The sequence below is a fragment of the Haliotis cracherodii genome, unplaced genomic scaffold (assembly GCF_022045235.1).
Source record: "Haliotis cracherodii isolate W230 unplaced genomic scaffold, xgHalCrac1.p SCAF_2, whole genome shotgun sequence".
Classification (NCBI taxonomy): domain Eukaryota; kingdom Metazoa; phylum Mollusca; class Gastropoda; order Lepetellida; family Haliotidae; genus Haliotis; species Haliotis cracherodii.
In genome coordinates, this window is record NW_027266275.1 from 23,127,492 (window position 1) to 23,146,854 (window position 19,363).

The following is a 19,363-nucleotide window of genomic DNA, read 5'->3' on the forward strand; positions in this document are numbered from 1 at the left end:
GGTTCAACAAAACAAACTTGTATACACTTAACCAACAGGTTTCTCTTGGTTCAACAAAACAAACTTGTATACACGTAACCAACAGGTTTCTCTTGGTTCCACAAAACAAACTTGTATACACGTAACCAACAGGTTTCTCTTGGTTCAACAAAACAAACTTGCATACACGTAACCAACAGGTTTCTCTTGGTTCAACAAAACAAACTTGTATACACGTAACCAACAGGTTTCTCTTGGTTCAACAAAACAAACTTGTATACACATAAACAAGAGGTTTCTCTTGGTTCAACAAAACAAACTTGCATACACGTAACCAACAGGTTTCTCTTGGTTCTACTAAGCCAACAAACTTGTAAATGTATTACAACAGTATAGAACTAACCTATTTGGTGACACGTTAAAGACAATATCATGACTCCCAAGTCTTATTGCTTATTGCTTGCTAGAATGGGGTCAAGGTGTTTCAGAAGTACATACCCACTGAATACCGTGCTGCAAAACCTCTTCTGTTTGTGATGGAACTGGTTTTGAATTGAAGAAAGAGATTTCCTCCAGGAGCTGACTTCGGCGTCGGGACTGTGGTACCACTGAATCCAATACCAGTATGCAGGGGAGTGGCAAGTGCATTGCTGCCTTCATAGATCTAACCCAGCAGAAGGAAAGGGAAGACATAGCATACTTAGTATTCAGTGGAATGATGACGACTGACTGACTGAGTATGGTTTTACGCCGCTTTTAGCAATATTCCAGCAATATCACGGCGGGGGACACCAGAAATGGGCTTCACACATTGTACCCATGTCGGGAATCCAACCCGGGTCTTCGGCGTGACGAGCGAACGCTTTAACCACTAGGCTACCCGATCGCCCGGAATGATGAGGATGATGAGGATGATGAGGGAGTTGGGTTTAACGCCACTATGAACAGTATTCCAGTTATATCACGGTGTCAGCTTGATGTGGGAGAAAAACCCTTAGTGATGCAGGTCTTAGACATTTACCACAAGCATGGGTATGCTGCTGACAAATCTGGAAACCTAATAGGGGTAAACTGGGATTTGAACCTACAATCGTAGGGTACAGGCATGCCTAAGGGATGCAACAGTGCACTGCACCATAGACTGGGCCACCCATACCCCTGATGATGATGATGATGATGATGATGATGATGATGATGATGAACTGTAGAACATCAAGTATGATAACATCATGCTGAAGGTAACTATGCAACACCTACCTGTACATAATCAACGAGATCTTCAACATCAAAGTCTGGCTCAAAGACCAGAGTAATTGGTGCTGCTGGGGTATGAGATATGCTCCATTTGCATGTTATGAAGTTGGGGTAGTTGGCGACGCCGTACCCTGGTGAGGAGATGTATCCCTGGCTGGCATCATCATACACCAGGTCACAGCCTGTAAAACAGAACAAGTTGCCACAGTGTTGCTCATGGTAAATTGTCTGGTAAGCAACATCGTATTGACTGTGTGGTGAAACACAACAGGGGAAGGGCATGTGCAGGCATCCTGATGCAATTGTGGGGTTGTTCATGACCAGATGTCACTGTTACGTCCATCAGTTGATCAGATGTCATGGTTTGGATGGATGTGACAAGATGTCATTGTTTGGATGGATGTGACAAGATGTCATTGTTGGAATGGATATGACAAGATGTCACTGTTTGGATGGATGTGACAAGATGTCACTGTTTGGATGGATATGACAAGATGTCATTGTTGGGATGGATATGACAAGATGTCATTGTTGGGATGGATATGACAAGATGTCACTTTTGGGATGGATATGACATGGTGTCATTGTTGGGATGGATATGACAAGATGTCATTGTTTGGATGGATGTGACAAGATGTCATTGTTGGGATGGATGTGACAAGATGTCATTATTGGGATGGATATGACAAGATGTCACTGTTTGGATGGATATGACAAGATGTCATTGTTGGGATGGATGTGACAAGATGTCATTGTTGGGATGGATGTGACAAGATGTCATCGTTTGGATGGATGTGACAAGATGTCATTGTTTGGATGGATGTGACAAGATGTCACTGTTTGGATGGATATGACAAGATGTCATTGTTGGGATGGATGTGACAAAATGTCATTGTTGGGATGGATATGACAAGATGTCACTGTTTGGATGGATGTGACAAGATGTCATTGTTTGGATGGATGTGACAAGATGTCATTGTTGGGATGGATATGACAAGATGTCATTGTTGGGATGGATATGACAAGATGTCACTTTTGGGATGGATATGACATGGTGTCATTGTTGGGATGGATATGACAAGATGTCATTGTTTGGATGGATGTGACAAGATGTCATTGTTGGAATGGATATGACAAGATGTCATTATTGGGATGGATATGACAAGATGTCATTGTTGGGATGGATATGACAAGATGTCATTGTTGGGATGGAAATGACAAGATGTCATTGTTGGGATGGATGTGACAAGATGTCATTGTTGGGATGGATATGACATGGTGTCACTTTTGGGATGGATATGACAAGATGTCATTGTTGGGATGGATATGACATGGTGTCATTGTTGGGATGGATATGACAAGATGTCATTGTTGGGATGGATGTGACAAGATGTCATTGTTGGGATGGAACTGACAAGATGTCATTGTTTGGATGGATGTGACAAGATGTCATTGTTTGGATGGATGTGACAAGATGTCATTGTTGGGATGGATATGACAAGATGTCATTGTTGGGATGGATATGACAAGATGTCATTGTTGGGATGGATATGACAAGATGTCATCGTTGGGATGGATATGACAAGATGTCATTATTGGGATGGATATGACAATATGTCACTGTTTGGATAGATATGACAAGATGTCATTGTTGGGATGGATATGACAATATGTCATTGTTGGGATGGATATGACAAGATGTCACTGTTGGGATGGATATGACATGGTGTCACTTTTGGGATGGATATGACAAGATGTCACTCTTGGGATGGATATGACATGGTGTCACTCTTGGGATTGATATGACATGGTGTCACTGACAAGACACTGAACATTGGTTTCAACAACAACTAGCAGTATGTTGTAAATGCACGAACCCATCCTGTAAGTGATGGAGAAGCCCCTGGTGAAGCTGGTGCCTGCAGTCCCTGTGAGTAGAAGGATGTACAGGGAGCTGGTAGTGGACACGATGTACTCCCCAACAGCACTGGTCACGGTCAAGCGTTTCAGGAGAGGGTCGTCAGCTGTACTTCCATCACGAATTAACAAAGAATCTCCTGGTGCAAGATCAAGGTCCTTCGTCTGAAACAAGCAAACTTTCTTTAATTTACAACAGTTTTAAACTTCAAGCATATAAAAAAAGTGCTGCAGTGAGATGAATTTACACTTTGTTTGCTTTGATACCAGGGGGTTGTACAGGACAGGATGACACGAGGGGGTTGTATAGGACAGGAGGACACCAGGATGTTGTATAGGAAAGGATCACACCAGGGGGTTGTATAGGACAGGATGACACCATGGTGTTGTATAGGACAGGATGACACCAGGATCTTGTATAGGACAAGAGGACACCAGGGGGTTGTATAGTACAGGAGGACACCAGGGGGGTGTATGGGACAGGATGACACCAGGGTGTTGTATAGGACAGGATGACACCAGGGTGTTGTATAGGACAGGAGGACACAAGGGTGTTGTATAGGACAGGATGACACCAGGTATTGTATAGGACAGGATGACACCAGGGGGTTGTATGGGACAGGATGACACCAGAGTGTTGTATAGGACAGAATGACACCAGGGTGTTGTATAGGACAAGAGGACACCAGGTGTTGTATGGGACAGGATGACACCAGGGGGTTGTATGGGACAGGATGACACCAGGGTGTTGTATGGTACAGGATGACACCAGAGTGTTGTATAAGACATGATAACACCAGGGTGTTGTATAGGACAAGAGGACACCAGGTGTTGTATAGGAAAGGATGACACCAGGGGGTTGTATGGGACAGGAGGACACCATGGTGTTGTATAGAACAGGATGGCACCAGGGTGTTGTATGGGACAGGAGGACACCAAGGTGCTGTACAGGACAGGAGGACACCAGGGGGTTGTATGGGACAGGATGACACCAGGGGGTTGTTTAGGACAGGATGGCACCAGGGTGTTGTATAGGACAGGATGATATCAGGAGGTTGTATAGGACAGGATCACACAAGGGGGTTGTATAGTACAGGATGATATCAGGAGGTTGTATAGGACAGGATCACACCAGGGTGTTGTATAGGACAGAATCACACCAGGGGGTTGTATAGGACAGGATGACACCAGGGTGTTGAATAGGACAGGAGGACACCAGGGTGTTGTATTGGACAGGAGGACACCTGGGGGGTGTCTGGGACTGGAGGACACCTTGGGGGTGTATGGGACAGGACACCAGGGTGTTGTATAGAACAGGAGGACACCAGGTGTTGTATTGACAGACACTGACCTGCAGCATGATGATCTGTCTGGGTCTGGGAGCTGTGAGGATCCACAAGGTCTCCTGGTTCGGCAGGTACAGAGATGGATATTCAAAGGACATGAGGTCTTGTCGTATGACTGATGCATCCAGGTTTTCATTGGGGATGTTGATAGTCACTGCAACATTCATCATAGCACTATCACATGCATGGTTCTTCATCTGAACAGTCTGCTAATTGCACAGTTTTTCTAAAAATATATTCTTTGCTGTCCATATTTTACAATTGCTGACATAATTCACAAATCGGTGCTTATCAACCCTGAACTTGCAGCATACTGGTATTGTTAAACCTATAGCACGAGGCAGTGCTCAAGACTGAACACACCTCACATTTGAAACCAGGTATAACCAGACTAATACCATTAAAGAATCAGTCTTCACACCTAAGTATAAAAGTGCTTAACTGTTGTCTAAAATCATTGTAATGAAATCAGGGATACAAAATGCATGTGCTAACAAAGATGATTTATCCTGCTATCCAATGCTAATAAACCATTCATTGCCAAGACATTAAAGACAGTAACAATGAAAATGCTATCAAGGGCTTGTTAGTGAAACCTGTTCCCTATTCCCCTGGAAATCCCACAATCTGGACCCTGTTTCCCTGGAAACACCACAATCTGGACCCTGTTTCAATGGAAATCCCACAATATGGACCCTGTTTCAATGGAAACCCCAGAATCTGGACCCTGTTTCAATGGAAACCCCAGAATCTGGAACCTGTTTCCCTGGAAACTCCAGAATCTGGACCCTGTTTCAATGGAAACCCAACAATCGGGATCCTGTTTCCCTGGAAACCATGCAATCGGGACACTGTTACCCTGGAAACCCCACAATTCTTTGGGAATGTCTACACATATGCACACAAAAATCATGCATGTGGACACACACACAATTACATAAAAAACATATTTGTGATTATATTAAACCTATCATTCATTAGACAAAAAAATATGTTGGTATTCATGCAACTTTTTGTTTCATGCAAGTTTTCGACCCGTGAAGATTCCCAGATAGAATAGGTCTTCAGCAACCCATACTTGCCGTAACAGGTGACTATGCTTGTCGTAAAAGGCGACTAACGGGATCTGGTGGTCAGGCTTGCTGACTTGGTTGACACATGTCATCGAACCAAATTGCGTGGATCGATGCTCATGATACTAATCACTGGATTGTCTGGTCCAGACTTGATTATTTACAGACCGCTGTCATATAGCTGGAATATTGCTGAGCGCGGCTTTAAACAACAAACCAACCAACCAACCAATCAATTTACAAGGTTTCAGTGCATGCCTGAGTGAAGCATCTGGCATACCTGTGTTCCAGGATGCGGTGAAGCCAGCTTGGTGTACATCTGCACTACTGGAGAAGATGAGGAGCAGGAAGTTATTGTGGCTGAGGAACTGTGTGACACTAAGACTCCCCGACAAGCGAGCTAGCAGGGATGAAGTGGCCAGGGTGGATCCGCCTCCAAGGACTAACACTTCATCTTTGTCAGTTTCAGTTGAAAAAGCTTGAAACTTAAAAGGAGATGATTTACATCATTATGGAACTTTATTTAGGACACACATCAGACAACATATATTACACACTTCCTGCTAGATCATGACGGAGGCAATAAATGCTCATGCTATTAACCCCTGGTTTGTCTGGTCCAGGCTTTATGTCACGTACATTTCTTTATACAGGTATACAAACCATTCACTCACTGTATAGGAATGAGCCCATGGAGATCTGGGTTAGAATTGGTCTTCAGCAACCCATGCTTGTTGTAAGAGGCGAATAACAGGATCGAGTGGTCACGCTCGCCGACTTGGTTGATGCATGTCATCGTATCCCAAATGTGTGGATCAGTGCTTATGATATCAATCACTGGATTGACTGGTCCAGACTCGATTATTTACAGACTGCCGTCATATAGCTGGAATATTGCTGAGTGCGGCATTAAACAACAAGCAAAGAAACAAACCAACAAACCTTTCTGCAAAGGCAACCTAACTGGTTAAACATTAGTATAGTTTCATCAACATCTACACAACTGTGTTCCCTAGTACACCTTGACATGTTTCAAGCTTAACTTTCATACTAAAAAGATGAACCTTAGGCTTTAAACCAGTCCTTGAGTTGATGATCATTAACAGCTGCTCTGTGTGTGTACCTGTATTTGCACATAGGATCCCACAGAGGTTTCAATGAGCCAGGAACACTGCTGGAGTCCATTGTAAGGAGCATTGAAGTTAGGGGACTGGAAGCTCCCTGTTGGGGCCTTCAAGTGATAGTGGCATCTCCCGGCTGGAAATAACACCAGGCTAAATTAGTTCACTTTGTGTGCATCTGTGTGTGTGTGTGTCTGTGTGTGAGAGCATGTGTGTGAGCATGTGTGTGAGCGTGTGTGTGAGCATATGTGTGAGCATGTGTGTAGGTGTTTGAGGGTGTGTGTGTCTGTGTGTGCAAGCGTGCTTCAGCAACCCGTTCTTGCCATTAACAGGCTACTATGCTTGTCGTAAGAGGCCGCTAACGGGATTGGGTGGTCAGGCTCGCTGACTTGGTTGTGAAGCATGTCATCGTTTCCCAATTGCATGGATCGATGCTCATGATATCAATCACTGGATTGTCTGGTCCCGACTTGATTATTTACAGACCCCTGTCACATAGCTTGAATATTGCTGAGTGCGGCATTAATCAACAAAAAAAAAATTGGCTAAAGAAGAATGAATGAGGTAGGCCAACCATGGGTTGACAGGGTAACACCACTCCAGTAGGCAAAGTCAGCCAGTTCACAGGTTACAGTGTGTATTCCTGACAGTTGACGATCCAAGTAGAACCACTCTGTTATTGCAATACCACATACACAGTTTGTTTCTCTTTAATGATAAACTCTTAATGAGCAATTTAATGTTTCCAAAAACTTTCATCATTGCTATTCTGGACATCCATCCAAACATTAAAGTGAAAGTGATAATAAACTGATGGTAACTTCATATGAAACAATAAAACTTACGACAGTCTAGTTCATCTGATCCATCTTCACAGTCATCGTATCCGTCACACTTATACAGACTGTTGATACACTGGCCACTGGAGCAGCGGAACGAACCTGCAGCATCACACAAACAACGGCTGATCAACAACATGTAGCAAAATGTACCTCTTACTCTGTGTGTGCTTCTTACTCTGTGTGTTTATCATACTCTGTGAGTTCATCATACTCTGTGTGTTTATCTTACTCTGTGTGTGCATCTTTCTCTGTGTGTTCATCTTTCTCTGTGTGTTCATCATACTCTGTGTGTACATCTTACTCTGTGTGTTTATCTTACTCTGTGTGTGCATCTTTCTCTGTGTGTTCATCTTTCTCTGTGTGTTCATCATACTCTGTCTGTTCATCTTACTCTGTGTGCATCTTACTCTGTGTGTGCATCTTACTCTGTGTGTTCATCTTACTCTGTGTGTTTATCTTACTCTGTGTGTTCATCTTACTCTGTGTGTTCAACTTACTCTGTGTGTTCATCTTACTCTGTGTGTTCATTTTACTCTGTGTTCATCTTAGTCTGTGTGTTCATCTTACTCTGTGTTCATCTTACTCTGTGTGTTCATCTTACTCTGTGTGTGCATCTTACTCTGTGTGTGCATCTTACTCTGTGTGTTCATCTTACTCTGTGTTCATCTTACTCTGTGTGTTCATCTTACTCTGTGTGTGCATCTTACTCTGAGTGTTCATCATACTCTGTGTGTTTATCTTACTCTGTGTGTTCATGTTACTCTGTGTGTGCATCTTACTCTGTGTGTTCATCTTACTCTGTGTGTGCATCTTACTCTGTGTGTGCATCTTACCCTGTGTGTGCATCTTTCTGTGTGCTTCTTACTGTGTGTGTGCATCTTACTGTGTGTGCATCTTACTGTGTGTGCATCTTTCTCTGTGTTCATCTTTCTCTGTGTGTTCATCTTACTCTGTGTGTGCATCTTACTCTGTGTGTTTATCTTACTCTGTGTGTGCATCTTACCCTGTGTGTGCATCTTTCTGTGTGTGCATCTTACTGTGTGTGCTTCTTACTCTGTGTGTTCATCTTACTCTGTGTGTGCATCTTACTGTGTGTGCATCTTACTGTGTGTGTGCATCTTACTGTGTGTGCATCTTTCTGTGTGTGCTTCTTACTCTGTGTGTTCATCTTACTCTGTGTGTGCATCTTACTGTGTGTGCATTATTCTGTGTGTGCTTCTTACTCTGTGTGTTCATCTTACTCTGTGTGTGCATCTTACTCTGTGTGTTCATCTTACTCTGTGTGTGCATCTTACTGTGTGTGCATCTTTCTGTGTGTTCATCTTTCTGTGTGTGCTTCTTACTCTGTGTGTTCATCTTACTCTGTGTGTGCATCTTACTGTGTGTGCATCTTTCTCTGTGTTCATCTTTCTCTGTGTGTTCATCTTACTCTGTGTGTGCATCTTACTCTGTGTGTTTATCTTACTCTGTGTGTGCATCTTACCCTGTGTGTGCATCTTTCTGTGTGTGCATCTTACTGTGTGTGCTTCTTACTCTGTGTGTTCATCTTACTCTGTGTGTGCATCTTACTGTGTGTGCATCTTACTGTGTGTGTGCATCTTACTGTGTGTGCATCTTTCTGTGTGTGCTTCTTACTCTGTGCGTTCATCTTACTCTGTGTGTGCATCTTACTGTGTGTGCATTATTCTGTGTGTGCTTCTTACTCTGTGTGTTCATCTTACTCTGTGTGTGCATCTTACTCTGTGTGTTCATCTTACTCTGTGTGTGCATCTTACTGTGTGTGCATCTTTCTGTGTGTTCATCTTTCTGTGTGTGCTTCTTACTCTGTGTGTTCATCTTACTCTGTGTGGGCATCTTACTGTGTGTGCATCTTTCTGTGTGTGCTTCTTACTCTGTGTGTTCATCTTACTCTGTGTGTGCATCTTACTGTGTGTGCATCTTTCTGTGTGTGCTTCTTACTCTGTGTGTGCATCTTACTCTGTGTGTTCATCTTACTCTGTGTGTGCATCTTACTGTGTGTGCATCTTTCTGTGTGTGCATCTTTCTGTGTGTGCTTCTTACTCTGTGTGTTCATCTTACTCTGTGTGTGCATCTTACTGTGTGTGCATCTTTCTGTGTGTTCATCTTTCTGTGTGTGCTTCTTACTCTGTGTGTTCATCTTACTCTGTGTGTGCATCTTACTGTGTGTGCATCTTTCTGTGTGTGCTTCTTACTCTGTGTGTTCATCTTACTCTGTGTGTTCATCATACTCTGTCTGTTCATCTTACTCTGTGTGTGCTTCCTACTCTGTGTGTTCATCTTACTGTGTGTGCATCTTACTCTGTGTGTTCATCTTACTCTGTGTGTTCATCTTACTCTGTGTGTGCATCTGACTCTGTGTGTTCATCTTACTCTGTGTGTGCATCTTACTCTGTGTGTGCATCTGACTCCGTGTGTTCATCTTACTCTGTGTGTTCATGTTACTCTGTGTGTGCATATCGTACTCTGTGTGTTCATCTTACTCTGTGTGTGCATCTTACTCTGTGTGTGCATCTTATTGGACGATCCCCTACCCACGGGTAGGCTTACTGGTATACAGCCAACACACAGACCACAGAACTAATGACCAAGCTCCTTACATCTCAGCTCTCTCACTCATGGCTGCCGCCAAATTGAGCATGCAAGAAGTGTCACTACTTGCACGTGAGCATAAGCTCCTACAAAATTACTACAAAAGAAGATATTGTGTCAGCTGCCCAAATTCCCTTAAACTAGCCCACCAACGATGTTTCTAGTTATATAAATTTACACCAAAATCCCAAGTCAACCACGCAATAATCTTATCCCATTACTAACTTAGTGGATGAATACTTATATGTGATTGGATGGACACATCAGATGTTAGTGATGTTGAGCAGATGTTTGTGATGTTGAGCAGATGTTTGCAATGTTGAGATGTTCGTGATGTTGAGCATATGTTTGTGATGTTGAGTAGATGTTAGCAATGTTGAGCAGATGTTAGAGATGTTGAGCAGATGTTTGTAATGTTGAGATGTTCGTGATGTTGAGCATATGTTTGTGATGTTGAGCAGATGTTTGTGATGTTGAGCAGATGTTTGCAATGTTGAGATGTTCGTGATGTTGAGCAGATGTTTGTAATGTTGAGATGTTCGTGATGTTGAGCAAATGTTTGTGATGTTGAGTAGATGTTAGCAATGTTGAGCAGATGTTAGTGATGTTGAGCAGATGTTTGTAATGTTGAGATGTTTGTGATGTTGAGCATATGTTTGTGATGTTGAGCAGATGTTTGTGATGTTTAGCAGATGTTTGTGATGTTGAGATGTTCGTGATGTTGAGCAGATGTTTGTGATGTTGAGCTGATGTTTGTGATGTTGAGCAGATGTTTATGATGTTGAGTACATGTTAGCAATGTTGAGCAGATGTTAGTGATGTTGAGCAGATGTTTGTAATGTTGAGATGTTCGTGATGTTGAGCAAATGTTTGTGATGTTAAGCAGATGTTTGCAATGTTGAGCAGATGTTAGTGATGTTGAGCAGATTGTCTCCGCGCTGCCACAGCAACTGTGGGGCAGATCCCATACCAAGCTAATGAGCTTATTTTACATCAGATCACATATCTTCAATCCTACATATGCAGAAAAAAATGTCAGTTCAAGCACTCAAATACAAACTCAAAATATATTTTAGTTGACAGCTGACTGATGCAATCAAATCCTCATTTACGATTAATTTCCCAGGAAATGATATTGAACGAGTCGTTACAAATTACAATAATACGCTTGACTACGAGCACCCTCACAACTGACTGATCAAAAGTTGATCTTTTTAATTGTGGAGCGGCTCTTAACGCAAAACTGCAAACTTCACGTATGGAAATGTTTCATCGATGAGACGTTTCGGCAATCAATGATCATTTTGAATGAGGAATGATAAGTTGATTAACCAATCATTCGTTCAATCACCCCACCATTATTCCTCCTACTACAGATCAACTGAACTGCTGTCCCAGTTTATATACTCACACAAAGCTGTCAACACAAGTCACACTAGGATCAAGAGGTTTTTTTAAAGAAACATTATAAGCAGCTGACAATGATAATATGCTCAATAAATCATTATCAATCACACTACATTTCAAGCACACACAATATAAGTTTTCCTATACATCTAGACATATATCGGGATCATTCTACATGTATACACCAGAGTATCATTTAAATAAGATATGTCTTTGAATACTTACTTATGTTTGATTTTGTTATAATTTTCAAATTTTCAACCATATTCTGACGGAAAAGTCTTTAAAAATATTGATTTGGCCATAACCAAACAAACTTTGAACCACGGAGAGCTTCTTTGATAGGCATTTTAGAAGTTGGAGTACTAAGTAAGGATAAGAATTTATGGATGAACAATTGTAATAAAGAAGTTGTTCATCCATAAATTCTTATCCTTACTTACCACGGAGAGCTGTTGACTGTCACTGTGTGTTATACGTAAGTCCCTTACCTTGAGGACAAGCCTGGAGCTCGCATACGAAAGCTCTCTTCCACTCACATGTCCCGAAGGACCACTTGAAGACCGAGTCAACTCCTGCAGAGTACACACACTCCCCACTGTCCAACTTGGGCTGGGAGTTCATCCAGAACCCCTCGAAAACAGCGACACTTTCCCCATCACTCCACACACTTGGTGCACTGTTGCTGGCTCCTGGCTGTCTCGTCAAACCTGCAGCACAATTCGGAGTCACTATTGCTGTCATTGGAAATTTAAGTATTGATATATCAAGAGTAATGTCATATGCCAATTGAAATTAAAATTTATGACTCTGTATGTGTATAGATATAGATTACCTGCGTGAGTGAGTATGGTTTTACGCCGCTTTTAGCAATATTCCTGGTGGACACCAGAAATGGGCTTCACACATTATACCCATGTCGGGAATCGAACCTGGGTTTTGGGCGTGACAAGCGAACGCTTTAACCACTAGGCTACCCAACCGCCCCAAATTACCTATGTAGACCTGCAAGTAATCGATTTAATGCTACAAGCTGTTAAAAATTGAAATTCCTGCCTTCCCACTGTCCAACTTGACACTGTTGATCTAAATAAAAGTAGACATTTCTGTAGCAGTGAATCTTTAAAATAGTACACTGCTACAGAAATGTTTACTTTTATGTAGCAGGGAATTTTTTAATTAGTAGACCCCTGAAGATCCGGGAAGAAAATAGGTCTTCCATGCTTGCCGTAAGAGGCGACACTGACATCTTATAGCTAGAATACTGCTGAGTGCGTCGTTAAACAACAAACCAACCAACCATACTATTATTCCTTCAAGCCAGTCCCAACTGTAATGCCAGACCTAAATGAAGCAAGTCTAGATTTTCCACAGGTTCCGGTTCTGAATATCCTCACTGGGGCTCCTTTTCAGTTTAAATGGAGTTGTTTGTTTCCTCAAAATTATATATTCTCAGGGACTAAGCATTTTTAATTCAAATGGTGTGGCTCTGACGTAGTACGTTGTAAAGTTGTAGTTGCGAGCGCACACATTGAGAAAGGATTTTTATATTTTGGACCCCTCCATTTAAAAACTGCTGGCTCCGCCCTTGCATTTAGTCAACGGGCAAGTTCTATTTCGGTTTTGATTCCTACTCTCGTCAGGTTATATAAAAAAACCGACTCAATTTGTTTCACGGACAGAAATATGCGTATTTATTTTGCCTATTTTTTCATAAAAATCAAAGTTATTGGTACAGTCAACTTTATACACAGAACATTTCAGATATAACACACACAAAATGGCGATAACTGGCTGCTAGCCAACTGGTATGTAATCATGGCACACTCGGGGTAAAATTGGCCCCTAGTTGCATATGGATCAGGGGTCAGGCTCAGTTAACTGTTTGAGTGCGTGTCATGTTACCCCGACGGCGTCGGACGTTGCTGATAACACCAATCACATGTTTGTCTGGTTCAGAATATCATCCACGCTTCATCGGGGCGGCTACTTTGACTTTGTCTCCATCCACAATAGAACATCACATAAACATTTCGCAATCGAAACCATTTTTATCCAACCTCATCGCGCAGGAGAGTGAACAGGTATTGTACCCTCTATGCGACCAAATACTTGCGCGCCATTGGTTTTCAAGAGACAGTATCAGTTTGTGTAGCTCACCTATCCAATAGTTGGCAATCCCCTTGTCTTGAGCAGCTTGACCAAGGTCATTGTTTTTGTAGACATCACGGATTTTCACTAGATCTGACCCATACCTACGTCACAATAAAGAAAAGTAAGCATGCTATTAGTCACTTTTCGTCCCGTTTCAGACACAATAAAAACAGGTGTTTTATAACTGCAGTACGTACATTCATCAGTTCTGAAAAGTCAATATAATACTTATAAACTTCTTTACTTAAATGAGTGAGTGAGTATGGTTTTACGCCGCTTTTAGCAATATTCCAGCAATATCACGGCGGGGGACACCAGAAATGGGCTTCACACATAGTACCCATGTCGGAAATCGAACCCGGCCGGGTCTTCGGCGTGATATTATGACGAGCGAACGATTTAACCACTGGGCTACCCGACCGCCCCTCTTTACTTCAACGTCGTTTGCACTTGAAGAGAAGCCTAATGAACATACCGAGCCTTCAAAGTATATTTATTATAAATACTAGGAGCTCTTGTGTGTAAAATGTCAGTAATTTCCTATTTTTAGATGAAGTACAATTGCATCATAGTAATGACAGTGTAAGAAACAGTGGCCCAATATAATAAAAACTTAATGTACTTAGCTCTGTTTTTTGTGATCCAGCGAAAGTGTGATGCCATTAAAGTCACGTAAGATGTTTTTTAAATGAGATCTATTGATATGTTAACGTCATGCCTCATTAATGATATTAAATTAATGTTAAACGATCACTCACAATTGACATGTATCTACATGTCACAACGTAAGTCCAGACATCGGAGAAGTACTTATATGCCACTTATTAAAGAAACATGATGTACTGCAGCACTTACGTCTGACAAACTTTGAGTGCACCTGTCCATGATCGCGTGTAGTTATATACCTTGTAACACTCAGACCGATATAACGTCCACCCTGCAAAACAAACAGACATATGCAGGAGTGAAATCTTTGTTTGTTTCTTTCTTGTTTAACGCCGCACTCAGCAATATTCCAGTTACATGACAGCGGTCTGTAAATAAATAAGGCTGGACCAGACAATCCAGTGATTGACATCATGAGCATCAATCCACACAAATGGAATACGATGACATGCATCAACCAAGTCAGCGAGCCTGACCAACCGATCCCGTTAGTCGCCTCTTAAGTCAAACATAGTCGCCTTTTACGACAAGCATGATTTGCTGAAGACCTATTCTACCCGGATCTTTACGTGTTCATTCCTTTACAGTGAGTGAATGGTTTGTATATCTGTATCAAGAAATGTACGTGACATAAAGCCTGGACCAGACAAACCAGGGGTTAATATTATGAGCACCTATCACCTCCGACGTGATACAACGACGCACAAAGTAGACAGGAAGCATGGATCTTCACGTCTTGGATAGGCATTTAAGAAGTTTGAAGATCATGAATACATGGCATTTTTCACAACTTCTTTGTAACGACGTTTCAGACCTACTTCTTATCCCTTCATCATGTACGGGTGAATACTGTAGAAGCGCAAAGTGTTGATGTCCATTTGTGTTTTTTGATATGATTAAATCACAGTACTGTTATCCACAAAAAAATGTTATTTATTCACGCGTAGGAATCCACTGGGTAGTCTGGAATTCCTGGCAGCTATCGCTCTGTTTGAACATATAATGGACTCACATTTTCTAACCATCTATTGATGCATCCACTCATTCATTTATTCATTCCTTATCATTCGTTCGCTCATTCTTATTTATCACATTGTCACTCTGAAATGGTTTTAAAAAAAAACACTGGTAAGCCATCTTTGTTTCTTTTGTTTCCTACATTTCAAAGTAAAGCCAATAAATTTATAAATTGTGTTCAATATGAAATCATTGCGTTATCCAATTAGACATGCAGACAAAATTGCTTCCTGTCTACTTTGTGCGTCGTTGTATCACGACAGAGGTGATAGGTACTCATGCTATTAACCCCTGGTTTGTCTGGTCCAGTCTTATGTCACGTACATTTCTTGATACAGATATACAAACCATTCACTCACTGTATAGGAATGAACCCGTAAAGATCCGGGTTAGAATAGGTCTTCAGCAAATCATGTTTGTCGTAAAAGGCGACTATGCCTGTCGTAAGAGGCGACTAACGGGATCGGGTGGTCAGGCTCGCTGACTTGATTGATGCTTGTCATCGTATCCTAATTGCGTGGATTGAGCTCATGATGTCAATCACTGGATTGTCTGGTACAGACTCGATTATTTACAGACCGCCGTCATATAGCTGGAATATTGCTGAGTGCGGCGTTAAACAGCAAACAAACAAACAAATTAAAAAACAAACTGTTCACGAATGGTCAGTACAAAACACTTCATTAAGCAACAACTAAATCTCTCACCTGTCGGGCAGAGCAGCTGCACAGCATCCTGGAAAAGAAGATGAGGAAACATTGAGTCATTCGGTGATCACAACTCTTTTACTCAACACACACTTGGTGGGCAAACGTTTGAAGTTTATATATAATTTGTACATATTATACAAATTATATAAAAACGACAAAACACATTTCAATAATCATAAGACATCTCTTCTGAAAGCAGAGACCATTGTACGATTGCGAGTGTATCCGAATATGTACGTGCACAGGAATGGCCGATGTTGATGACTGAACTCCCTATTGTTTATGTTTTTTCTGTATCTTGGTTGTATTTGAAAGTGTTATTAATCAACAAGAAGCATTTTCGAATGGCATATAGTGTAAGTGTGTGTGTGTGTGTGTGTGTGTGTGTGTGTGTGTGTGTGTGTGTGTGTGTGTGTGTGTGTGTGTGTGTGTGTGTGTGTGTGTGTGTGTGTGTGTGTTTGTGTGTGAAAGTAATCGTACTATAATATAAATTTGTGAGGAAATATCGGGACATGCGTGTGCTGTTTATTACATCACTATATATAATGTACTTCACTTGATCGACCGCCTCCGTGGTCTAGTGGTAGACGGTCCGCACGAAGAGCGGAAGGTCGTGTGTTCGATCCCCGGCCGCGTCATACCAAAAGACGTTAAAAGATGGTACTTGCTGTTACCACGTAAGGGGCTAAAACAAGGACTGGTCGGTTCGGAGTCAGTATAGTTTTACTGTGTCTGAGTAGGGTATTCATGTTAAACTGCAGCATGGTATCTCAGTGTGCTAGCACTATAAATCGGCATCAGTACCGACAGTACAAGGAGCCACGCTAACACACGTGCATGCGCGTCGCCATATAAGCGCAATAATCTTGGACGCGACGTTTAACCCAATTTCACCTCTCTTTACTGATCAGTCGCTAAGAATAAAAATAACCTAAAAAAAAAATAAGTGTTGATTTTCAAATCCCCAATATGTGATTCTCACAAACAATCAGCAAATTATAATGTCAAAATCATTAACTTAAATGTTTCCATATACTGTCTGTAAAAACGGTATATAAGTATTAGCTTCTTCTGTTTGCCATTGGCCTACATATGCATGTCGCTGTCAGTAACAAATAAATGTTCCGGGTAACGACACAACGCATTTAGTTCCTTCTATGCCCTCTCGTCAAAACGTCGGACACTAAACGTAAGTCTTCAAAGCATTCCCCCATTGCCAAAGACATACAGTTACCCTATATTTCCTCCACAATAACCAATATCCCCCTCACCACTCAGTATGTGTAACATGCATACCGATCTAGTTGTTCCCACTTAAATGTGTGTCTCAGAAATCGGCCGGCTTTTCGCATAACTGTAAGTGAGGATATCATTCATAGGAGACCTTACATTTGCTTTTCATCATGCACCGTTATGTAAATACACTCTGGTTCTTAAAGGCGGATACAAAGTAGAGGTGTAATATATGTGTGTCAGCTTTTGAATATAGGACAGGAGCTTCATAACTGACGCTACACGCCCAGGCTACCGTGTATATGTGGTGAATATTATACCTTTGGGCGTCTCCATATAAAATGTGCCACTTGAATGTTTCATCGATGGTGTTGCGTTTTTCTAAATTTTCCTAACTTGAAATTTAAAATTAAACAGAACCCGATTATTTAAAAGAGATATGTCGAGATTTGAAATATGGACGGAACGATTGTCACGTCCTTTATGAATACAAGTTTTGGGGTCTTTGAGAATTTGAAAACCTCATTTTCTTTGATTGAATTTGTTTGAAAACGTAAGCTATGTCGCCAAATGATTGATACCTACAAATTCCTCATGTCATAGTTAATGTCTTTATATTGAAGTGTATGTTGCCTGGCTACCAATTCATTACCCTGTCGTTTGTTTCCCCGACGACTTGTGGGATTAGATCTAGAATGACATACATCTATGTCTCCTGGTACTATGCGAGTGTCACAGAATCATTGGCAACACGGACCTATTCTCCATTTCTGTCTCTGTAGCAGGACTCTATGATCTGAAGAATCCAATATTGTTTTGTCATCGGAATTTAAATAGCTTGGTAAATGAACAAGTAACATTGCAGTGTAATATGTTAAACATGTACACCTGTTAAATTATCATTGACCGTACTGGATTTCATATATCAATGCACTGTAATATATTATGACGTAGATTAATACTTTGTACCATGCACGGTACCTTAAACATGTTTGTGAATCAATCCAAAATTGTCTTGTTTTATGTTTCTGCACCGGTGGTGGGATGAGAGGATGCACATTACGATTATTAAAGAGCATGTTAACTGCATGAAAAACATAGACTTGAAAATTGGATTTGACAAAAAAAAGATTTTTTTATCAAAATGTCACTTGGCTGATAACAGTCGCCGAAACACTGCAAACATAAGGTTCAAAATACTACATGATAATCGAATCAAATATATCACCTTCGAATAACCATTTCATGTTTGTTTTATTTTTGGGTATTCATGTACTTTCTTTTGCCATGCAGTTTAGTATGTTATGAAGAGGTACATGGGTCGACCTGATGGTTGTAATAAGTTAGGTAACATGTGCTCACCTACGTCGCGAACACCTCATGTCATCATCAGAATACCAACCTCAGCGCTACGACTGTCGTAAATCTATGTTAAAGGATGGGAGTTACGATCACCTTAGCGCTAAGATCGCTTTGAACTACGGCACCTAGGCCAATTTTACGACCCCCTGGTGTCATAATCAGGACAGGGTCTGCTTTCCCATATTGCGAACACCCGGTGTCATCACTAGGGAAGAACATGTTAATCCATATCGCGAACACCTGGTGTCCCCATCAGTGCAGAGCTTGTTAACCCTTATCGCGAACACCTGATGTCCCTTCCCGTGTAGAGCTTGTTAACCCTTATCGCGAACACCTGGTGTCATCTTAAGGGTAGGATCTGCTTGCAAAATGTCATGTTGCGAACACCTGGTGTATTCAGTTTGACGGGACATGTTAACCGATATCGCGAACACCTGGTGCTATGTCATCACAGTGGAACATCTATGTTATATCTATCTTTTTTGTGGTATTTCCTCGTTTTGTTTTGTTACACATTCTTGTAGATGACAGATTGGATGTTAAGACAAGCCACATTCTGACTGTGTGTCGGACGCACCCCGGATTCATAAAACAATGAGAAACATTTGAACAAAAAGCTTGAAACAAATCCATATAAATATGTTAAATAATGAATAGTTTTATGTGACAGCC

At 41.4% G+C, this 19,363-nt stretch overlaps 1 protein-coding gene across 1 annotated transcript in view; it reads right to left on the reverse strand.

Annotated features, from left to right (window-relative positions):
• Window positions 1-19,363, reverse strand: part of LOC139467525 (CUB and sushi domain-containing protein 1-like) — a 64,798-nt gene that overhangs the window by 33,759 nt on the left and 11,676 nt on the right. The window contains exons 2-12 of the mRNA XM_071249059.1: window positions 16,094-16,121; window positions 14,559-14,640; window positions 13,710-13,804; window positions 12,041-12,259; window positions 7,536-7,631; window positions 6,693-6,826; window positions 5,850-6,054; window positions 4,502-4,650; window positions 3,111-3,315; window positions 1,237-1,415; window positions 478-643 (exon numbers count right to left, since the gene is read on the reverse strand). Of these exons, the coding sequence (XP_071105160.1) occupies window positions 478-643; window positions 1,237-1,415; window positions 3,111-3,315; window positions 4,502-4,650; window positions 5,850-6,054; window positions 6,693-6,826; window positions 7,536-7,631; window positions 12,041-12,259; window positions 13,710-13,804; window positions 14,559-14,640; window positions 16,094-16,121 (1,558 nt within the window). The remainder of the gene's footprint in view (window positions 1-477; window positions 644-1,236; window positions 1,416-3,110; window positions 3,316-4,501; window positions 4,651-5,849; window positions 6,055-6,692; window positions 6,827-7,535; window positions 7,632-12,040; window positions 12,260-13,709; window positions 13,805-14,558; window positions 14,641-16,093; window positions 16,122-19,363) is intronic.